This window comes from Alligator sinensis, unplaced genomic scaffold (assembly GCF_000455745.1).
Source record: "Alligator sinensis unplaced genomic scaffold, ASM45574v1 scaffold1072_2, whole genome shotgun sequence".
NCBI classification, from domain to species: Eukaryota; Metazoa; Chordata; order Crocodylia; family Alligatoridae; genus Alligator; species Alligator sinensis.
This window is the reverse complement of record NW_005842278.1, coordinates 1,144,466-1,154,338: the sequence shown is the minus strand read 5'-3', so window position 1 is coordinate 1,154,338 and position 9,873 is coordinate 1,144,466. Positions and strand designations below refer to the sequence as shown.

Below are 9,873 nucleotides of genomic sequence, written 5' to 3'. Positions count from 1 at the left end.
TGCATGAAATTATTCACACGTGGCGGCTAGTGATTGGCTTGCTAGCCGTATAAAAGGCTTGAGCGGTTTCCGCCCAAGTTGGAGAACTCCGAGTAGAACCCCGCAAGGGAGGACTCCACAACTATCAGGAGGAAGAGAACTTCAGGTCTCATGAAGATCTCTAAGCGCTAGCCTATCGAACCCAGCGCAGGCTATAGGGGTCTGATCAACCTCTGGCCTCTCCCCGTCACCGAACGATCCCTCGACGAACCCCTTCCCTGCGCGCAAGTTCCACGGAGCCTAGCAAACTTCATGTGAGTGTATCCAGAGCTCTGTCCGGGTTCGAGTCCTGCAGGTTTATCTTCCCGTCGCCGAAAACCCATTGCGACGTACCCTCGTGTCTTGCATCTTCCCGTCGCCGAAAACCCCTTGCAACGTACTCTCGTGCCCTGCAGGTTCGAGTTTTGTTTTGTTTCCTGTCTGTAACTGCAACTCAAGCAAGTTTTCCTGCCTGCACCGCGACCATCTACGGTGTAAGTAAAATAATCTTTAATCAACCGCTAAGTGTCCGTGCCTAATTCTAGTCCACCGGCCTGCATTCCCCGACCCGCGTGCCAGGGCTGCTGGCCACAGCCCGCCGCGCGCCCCCGAGGGCCTCAGACCGCTCCTGGCCCGCACACAGGAGAGGCATTTTTGCTCTACCCCTTTCCGGTAGCAAGCTTCCCTGGCTTCCACTGCACCTCCTGATTGTGGACCACTTCTTCTTTCTCCCTACTTGCCCCTTGCTCTTATTCAGAGGATTTTTTTTAACTTCTAGTGGGTATTCCCTTCTAGTACAGGCTCTCTGCTCCCACCTGAAGGACCATACTGGCACGTCTACATGAACCGCTGCACTTGAGATTAAAACAAATTCCTGCACAATAAGTGTCACCATCTACATGTGCAGATGCTTACTGAGAAATAATTTGCTGTAATCCCAAGTAAATTTGCACCTGCAAATACAAGTCGCAAATTTACTTGAGAGTAATTAAAGACACAGTATGGCACATGTAGACAGCTGAGTAGGAGCAAACATGCTCCTGGACAGCTGGGCAGCAGGGGGCAGGAGACTGCTCCCTGCCCCTGGGAGCTGCCTGCTCTGTCACTGCAGCCCAGGGAGGGACAATGTCCCCCTGTCCTGGCACCAGGGATCTCCCAGCTCTTGGTATGTGATTGTGATCACAGAGTGGGGCTTGGGAGATTCTTATCTCCTTGCCCCAGCTCTGCAATCACCTGAGCTCCAGTGGTGGAGCCTGCCATGGTAGCATGCAGCTCCTGGGGGCAGGGGCCAGGAGACAGCTGTCTCCTAGCTCAGGAGACCCTGTTCTCACTGCCAGCCCCTAGGCTAGAGCCCATGTAGAAATCCCCCTGACTGCTGCAGGGGGGCGGTGCAAGGCCAGTGCGGGTGAGAGCAGACTGCTGCCATGAGCATCAAATTTGGTCCTAGTCCCTTGCACGTGTAGATGCCTGCCCGGGGTGGGTTTACTCTAAAGTAAATTAATCTAGAGTAAACCCACACTGGAGCATTTGCATGTGTAGATGTGCCCACTGCTCTGTTACAGTGAGGCAAATGCTTAAGTACTTTCAAGAATGGAGGACTAAAAACCTAAGGAGATTTCATTTCAAATTATGTGATTAACAACCCCAAATCCACTCTTATATTTGCTTCCTACATACAGGCCACATTTACATGAGATGCTGACTACACAGTTGTTACTGCACAGTCATTTAGTACTTGCATACCCAAGTACTAAATGACTGCACAGTAACTGGTGTTACTGTACAGTAGTGTCTAGTAGTACAGTAGCAATGAGCTACTGCATAGTAAGCATCTTGTATAGACATGACTACAGAGAAGTGTGAGACAGGGCTGCCAATTTTTTCTTTTGATTAGTTTTTAGCTGATGTAGTTTTAGCTTGAAGACATTCTGGAAGGGCTTTGAAGCATTTTCTCTTCCTTCCACTTTCCTTTCTCTTCACTAGCTAGACACTGTTGCATTTTCTCTCTCTCTATGGTGGAGATAATCTGGTTTCCATGTAAAGAAATTTAGCAGTTAGTCATTAGTATCATCACTTTCCATTCAAACATGAACATTATGGCTAGGCACTCTACAGCATTTATAACAGAATCACAGAGAGGTAGGGCTGGAAGGGACCTCCAGAGGTCATCTAGTCTAATCCCCTGCCTGACGCAGGATCATCCCTATCCAAACCATCCCATATAACCATAATCTAAACTCTACATAAGACTACTGTAAACTCTACATAAGACTACAGTAGTGAAACATACTGTTTCTTTTACCTGAGCTTGAGAATTTCTATGACTGTAACTATCAAAGCAAAATGTTGGCAATGCAGAGAGAACATCATTACAAATGATAGGAAGCAAACCCAGAGGAAAAGTTTGACTGAACTCCTTGAAATAAAGAATACATATATTTTACAGTGCTTCTATGGTCTTTGCACTCGGTTAGTACAGGACAGCCTATTAAACATTGGTGCGAGAGAATCCTACTTTCAGCTGAAAATGGTTGGCTGTTCACTTGCTGATTTTAAACTCAGATTTTGTATCTTTATCAAAAAATGTACAATGTCTGGCTTGGATTGCCACTATGCACATACTTTCTGTGGATGGAAAAGGAGGCAGACAAAGATTTGTAATCCATCACAGATATACATGCATGTAACCCATAGGGATGGTATGCATTCTGAGTTCTGTTCTGTGCCCAGTTAATAACTGCATTAGAAAACTAACTCTTCAGCTCAAGCTGTAGAGGTTTCTGCTTTTAACTGTGGGCCCTGCAAGTCAGCCAAGATGGTGATTTCATCTACCATCTTGGCTTTCATCCACACTTTTGTGTGTGTGTGTGTGTGTGTGTGTGTGTGTGTTACATTTGAATATGTAAAGATAAGGACATTTCTGCCTTTTGAAAGATAGTCACTTGAGTTGTATTTGTATGCTGCAGATGTTATATTGATTTTAGTTTGCAGACAGAAAATGCAACAGTGTGTTCAGAAATTACTCTTTTCCCTGTGGCGCCTTTTCCCCTGGGGGGGGAAAAAACTATTCCTGGGTGACTTTTTAGTGTGTAGGCTCTCTGTGAAAAGACTATTAAAATATATATTTAATAAGCTCACAGTAAGTTAAAAATCATCCATTTTCTGAGTAATCAGAAATGTCTCTATGCACTGTTTTAACATTGACATTATTCAGTATCCATACATAAGAATGAAATCTAGCAAATGATTATATGAAATAACAGAGCTGCCTTTATATTATATTATAGTCTAATCCTACTTAATTTGTATCTGGATTTCAAACCTTTCTGATCTGAGAATTGGCTATGATAAAGAGGGGTGTACTGGCATTGATGTTCGGATCCCAGTTGGAGTCTGACTTTACTCAAAAGTCCAAGAATGCGTGAATCCAAATGGCAGTCTGATTCAGGTCTCCCTCTCTCCACTTTCAGCAGTAAGTGGCTATTGATATTATTACACTTTGAAAAATGGTTCCTAGAGCGCATTTTAAATTTGCATAGCACAGCATATGCCATAAGCACTTCCTTATGTGAAGGGACCTGGATGGGCCTGGAGTAGCTGTTGATTTTTATTAAGTAAATAAGTCACCATACTCAGACACACAGTGTCTGTATAAACAGGCATTTTTAAGTAATAAGAGTCAAGCTCCCTTTGGTGTGTATAATACATGCTTAATCCTTTCAGTCAATGCAAAGTGTTCTGAGGGTATGTAATGAAAATATACATATTTAAAAAGCATAAAGATGTTGAGGTGTTGAAGCAATACAGCCGAAAGGAAAAAGGGAAGCCAGAATTCAGATAGCATTCAGGATTTATTCCATCCGTAGAGCAAGTTGTGCCCAGGGAGACTAGAGAAGAAAGAGGGAGACTGAAGTGAGTATCAGGCACATTTTAACTTTCTTGGTTTGGTCTGTTTCTGCCATTCATTTATTTTTAATTTCTTTGGGTAAAATACTGTCTTTCCCTCATCCAAAAGCACAGACAGCTCAAGACACAATGGCAATGCTAAGTTTATACTGGATTCACTGAATGATGCAGAGCTCATTTCCGTACTGCCCAAACATGAGGGGAGAAGCAGAATGACAAAAGCAAGAGCAGCAAATCAGACTGCTGAAGCACCGTGGTCTTGTCCAGAGCCAGCTCCCATAGATTTCCCCAACACAACTTGGTTGCCCTGGGCAGCACGCTGTGTGTGATCTTCCCCTTCACAGCACTATTTTCCTTACCCCGACCCCACTAATAATATGAGAATGGTTATTCTTGATATTGATTTAAGCACATGGATCCAAACTCTCAATTGATGTAGTTCAGCACAGCTCTATTGAATTTAATGCAGCTCTGAATCTCACCAAGCATCTGTCCTAACAGCAGCCACAAATTATCCCTTCATAAAAAATGGATTACTTCAAGCTGCTCTCTCAGGATGAGGAAGAGATCATGTCATGGATGAGCACCCAAGTCTGAGATGCTTCCATGTTATGGATAGGGCACATCAGGGCTATAATTGCTTTACTTTGGTAAAAAGAAGGAGTTGAAAAATAATGGCACTGGTAGAAATGACCAGTGAAAATTGATTTCCCTAAAGTGGGGCATATATGGATTAGAACTAGCCTGAGGTATCAGAGCCATTGCTATCAAGGGGGAGGCAGGAAGATTAGCACTGAACGAAAGGACAGCTCTGTTGGAACTGCCAATTACTAGTAATGTATGGGATGGGTTTCTTAGCTTAATTGGGAAATATTTTTAAAAGGCTGCAGAGATCATGTGAGTGAGTTGTGAACTCTGTATTACTTTAAACAAATTACTGGGAAGGAATCCTCAGGGAGATGGGAAAAGGCTCTAAGAAACACTTGATAGATGTCTTCTGTGCACCAGAGCCTTGTTAAAACAGTCTGCTGTTTTTGTTCAGGGTTTATTACGCTGCATATAAATTTTAAAACTGCTGATGCAGGGATCCTTATAGGCTTTAAGGGAGGAAAAAATCTTTCTACAGTGCTTAGCCACTCTCTGAGTTTCTACAGGTGCGTTACATACATCCTTTCATTTTTATGTGTGTGAGGGGGAAGCAGGGAAAGTGGCTATTAAAAGTTGCATTTAAAGGAGATTGCAGTGCATCGGTTATGGATTGTTGATGTAACATTAAATCCTGTGGATAGGAAATGCTGGTGATTTTGCTTGTGTCGCTGATTATAAGCAGCTTTGCGGGGTGTGCCATTGTTTAGGGTTGGTCCTCAAGAGAAAATTCTTTGCCTCAGTTCTACCCTGTTTTACTGTACCATTTTGAAGACATTCATCCCAGCTCATGGGTTGCTGATCCTATTTTTCTTCCCCAGTGCTGTCCATGTCCATTGCTAGAGCCTACAAAGGACAGTATTTGGGTTTTGTTCCTCAGGAAGTGTCAAGTGTACCCCTTCCCACAGAGCAACAATAAAGCCCTCCAGAGTTTTCAGAAGACTCTTGCCTTATCACACTTCCTCTAGGAAGCAGGACTGGCCACATTCTGCTATCTCCATGAGCTCTGTGGGAATTACAGAGCCGTCTTATGGCTTTTCTCACTGTACCATCTCCCCAAACCCTTTTATGTCACACTGTCTTTGGCTTGGCTTGTGCCATATAGACAGCCAAGACCTTGGTGGAAGAGAAATTAATTATTGCTGGAGACAGCAGTAAGTCACAATTCTTCTCATACCATAAATTGCAGCACTCATAAAGGGAAACTAAATGTAACAAGCCATGCTGCAGTGTGCGCCCAACCCCTTCTGCTGAGTTCAGTTGCAGTATAAGTGGAAGAGGCACTGATGTGATGTGAGTGTGGCAGTGGTTGGATACTAACGTGGTTCCTCTCTGGGAAGCTCCCATACCTTCTTGGCTGCTCTCTTCCTCACCCAGAGTAGCAGAGAACGCACCTCCCAAACATCACAGAGAGTAAGGTACATGCCTCTTCATCCAAATGCTGAGACACTGCTTGGCTCCAAGTGCCTCATCTTGGTGCTATAAATCATTGAGGAATGTTACTCTCATAATAAAATTGTCCCAATAACTGTTGATTGGTTTTGTTTTGTTTTGTTTTTGTCTCCCTTTGCAGAGTGATGAGGTTTTAACTGTCATCAAGGCGAAAGCACAGTGGCCTGCCTGGCAACCAGTAAACGTGTAAGTAGGTAGGGAATGAAGCCTCCCAAAAGAGTTCTGTTCAATATCGTCTGACAGGTACTCCAAACTTATTGCCTCACACAATGGTTTGCTGTTGTGAAGAAACAATATAAAAATATTGTTGATAGATGAGTTTGACTTGTGCTTGGTATTTTACCAATAATTGCAACTCTCTCTTTTATTATTGGTGTACTTTGGGATTGCTAACTGTTTCAGGCAAAAGAAAGAGCAGATCATTTTGCTGATGTTGTGTCTGTATCAAACTATGACATTTATACAATGTATGCAAGTTTTCCTATTCAGTACACAGTATCTTTATAATCTGTTTTGACCAGATCATTCATTCTGTCATCCTCTTTGGTGGGGGGACGGACCCTAAAAAGCTCCAAAATATATCTTATGGAAAGTTTATTTCTCAAAGACATTGAACCCTAGGTTCAGATACAGTAAACTGCCATAGTGACACTGACTTCAGTAGAGCTATAATAATTACCTGAGCTGAGAACATGGCTCACCATCATCATTGCTGATCTTAGGGTCTCCCAAGGCAGAAAGCCTGAGAGCAGAAAAAACAGTAAGGGCTCAGGACCAGAGAAGCCATCTCCCCTGCCTAATTGCTAGGTTTGGACATGTGCAGAATTCAAGTAAATGCATGAAACTTATTTTCTCACTGGAGGTTGGGCTTCAGCAACAGGGTTTTTTAAAATACAGCCTTTGCAAAACCATCTAGGAACAAAGGAAGTAGGTGGCATTTACCAGATAAGGAGCTATGTTCTGCCTTACTAATAAAGGACCCCTGTTAAACATGAGCACCCACTGTGCCATTATGGCTTAGACTGGGTGAGTGCAGTCTTTGCATCAGGCAGAGAGGTGGCATGACCTCTGTCCACAGCATTAGTATGGTGGCTTACTGGAGTGCCCAGTTTTAGCATCCACAATTCAAAAAGGATATTGACTACATGGATGTCAGCCAGAAAAAAGCTAAGAATCAAGTTCTGTAAAAGACTGAAGAGGCTTAAAACTTGAGAAGCCAGTTAGTTTATCCAAGGAAAAATTAAGAAGTAACTTGATCAGAAAACTGTTTTGATAGCTGCAATCCGATGGCTCCTTAATCAAGCAGATAATGGCATAAGAAGAGCTAGTGGTAGGGGACTAAAGCTAGAGAAATGCAGACTAGAAATGAAGAGAAGTGTTTAACAGCGAGAGTGTTTGCCCTTTTGGACAGTTTAGCTAGAGCTATGATAAATTTTTTCTCACCTGAAGTCCTTGGATACTTTTTTTAAAAAGATGCTGAAAGCAAAATAAAAAATATAGGTCTGAGACAGGATTTCTGGGTGAGGTTCAGTGATTGTCTGTGGGATACAGGAGTTCAGAGTAGATTATTATAATTGTCCTTTCTGGCCTTAAAATCCATATGTCTGTAGTCTTGCACAGCTAATTGCTGTCTTGAGTCCTTAGAACCTTTTGGCATGTTCCTTCGTTGCTGTATTCAGATAATGAGCTCCCCACAGAAACTGTCTCCAGCTTTACTCTGCTCAACCTATGTTGGTTTGGGGGACCTATTACTGAGCTTACCTATAGTAAGTTCCAATACATTTTTTTTGGTGTTGACCTGCTTGTTCTTTTGCATACCAAGTTGGTATTCTTTAAAAAAGAAAAGTCATTACACTGCCTGGCTCTGATCCGGTGAAGCCCGTTTGGCTCAGGGGAACCATTTGTTTTTGCTTATAACCTTAAAAAAAAAAAAAAAGAACAAAGAAAACAGCAGTGATGGTGCTTTTGCCTCAAAATGATCAATGTTGCAAGGGTTTGTCTCTGCAGTCACCACTCCACAGTTAGCACACACATTATATGGTGGTGGTTGTCAGAGAGGCATGTGGTATTATTCATTTCTTTGACTGTATTGGGGATAGATAGAGGATTTCCAGAGCTGTCAATCCATCATCTTTCAAAAGCACTAAATTCATACACAAAAATCAAAGCTAATTAAACTATAGTGCCCATGGCTATATCAGCTAGGGGGAATGCAGAAGTAACAGCTTCACAAAGGACTTAACAAAAAACTCTTTAGATGTTTTTATTAGGAGAACACGATTTCAAACATTTTTGAGGCATATTCTCACAGAGCTATGTATGACAATGTTTCTCAAACACCCTCCAGATGTTCTTGTAGCAACATCTTTTCTTTTCCGTATGTCAATTGGTGTCACCTTCCAATAACATCCACAGAAAAATTCCAGATATCCAGATATTCTTACTGTATTATAAAATGTCACCCAAAGGTTTTCTTCCCAAACAGCTCTTGTTGTGTTTCCCTCTTTTATTTGGTAGTTTGTTTTTTTAAATCATTTTCATTATGTTTCTCATATACGGTTGTGGTACCCCTCTTTTAATTCCATTTTAAAGTCTGCTTCCATCTCTGAAGAAAAGAATCTTTTCAATTAGCACATATTTCTCTTTTTAGATTTTCTGTTTAACATTATTGATTATCTCTGTTGGAATATAAATTATGATTGTACAAGAATTAAAGCTGTTACATCAGACAAACATTTAGACAATTATTATGCACAGCAAAGCAAACTTATTCTGGCAAGCATGTGTTGCTAATTTTCTACCGGGTAATGGGCATGGATAATTTTCTCTTCAGTAATCATGAATGATATGGCTTTTCTTGGTCTGGTGTGAAGCCGATATGTCAAAACATCACATCATGTAATGTTAAGCCATGTTGCAGTATATTGCTTTATTGTGGCAAAGGAGTTTACGGTATATTAAACACTATTATCAAACACATAACATTAGGAAAACTACTTCAGGAAGTGAAAGAGAAAGTTTCACAGGTTAGCAAAGGAAATCAGTCTGGTCAAGCTTCAGAGTTTGAAATTAATACTAAATGGGATCAGGAAGCAGTTACCCAACCAAGTTATCATATCGTGTTAGTTACACTTAAAATATCAATATTTAACAGCAGTTAAACATATTGATATAATTACTTTCCTACATTGATTTTGAAGTTTTGACAGCTGTAATTATATTAATACATCTTTGCCTGTTTCATAGATTTCATAGACATTAGGGCTGGAAGGGACCTCGGAAGATCATCGAGTCCAGCCCCCTGCCCAAGGGCAGGAAGTCAGCTGGGGTCATAGGATCCCAGCAAGGTAAGCATCCAGTTTCATCTTGAAGGTGTTCAATGAAGGCGCTTGAACCACCTCCGGTGGCAGGCTGTTCCAGACCTTGGGGGCTCGGACAGTAAAGAAATTCTTCCTTATGTCCAGCCTGAAACGATCTTGAAGTTGTTTGTGACCATTTGACCTTGTCATCCCTTGGGGCGCTCTGGTGAACAAACGTTCCCCCAGATGCTGGTGGTCACCCCTGATAAACTTGTAGGTGGCCATCAGATCACCCCTGAGCCTGCGCTTTTTCAGGCTAAAGAGCCCCAGGGCTCTCAGCCTGTCATCGTAGGGTCTGCTTCCCTGACCTCTGATCATGCGCGTGGCTCTTCTCTGGACTCTCTCAAGCTTCTCCACATCCTTTTTGAATTGTGGAGCCCAAAACTGGACACAGTACTCCAGCTGCGGCCTCACTAAGGCCGAGTACAGGGGGAGAATGACGTCCCGGGATTTGCTTGAGAAGCATCTATGGATGCAAGCCAGCATTTTGGTC

The 9,873-nt window shown here is 42.4% G+C and overlaps 1 protein-coding gene across 1 annotated transcript in view; it reads left to right on the top strand.

The window, feature by feature from the left end:
* The window catches only part of SPON1 (spondin 1), a 376,259-nt gene that overhangs the window by 299,089 nt on the left and 67,297 nt on the right, over positions 1–9,873 (top strand). Inside the window, exon 7 of the mRNA XM_006027949.3 lies at positions 6,143–6,207. Within this exon, the coding sequence (XP_006028011.1) occupies positions 6,143–6,207 (65 nt within the window). The remainder of the gene's footprint in view (positions 1–6,142; positions 6,208–9,873) is intronic.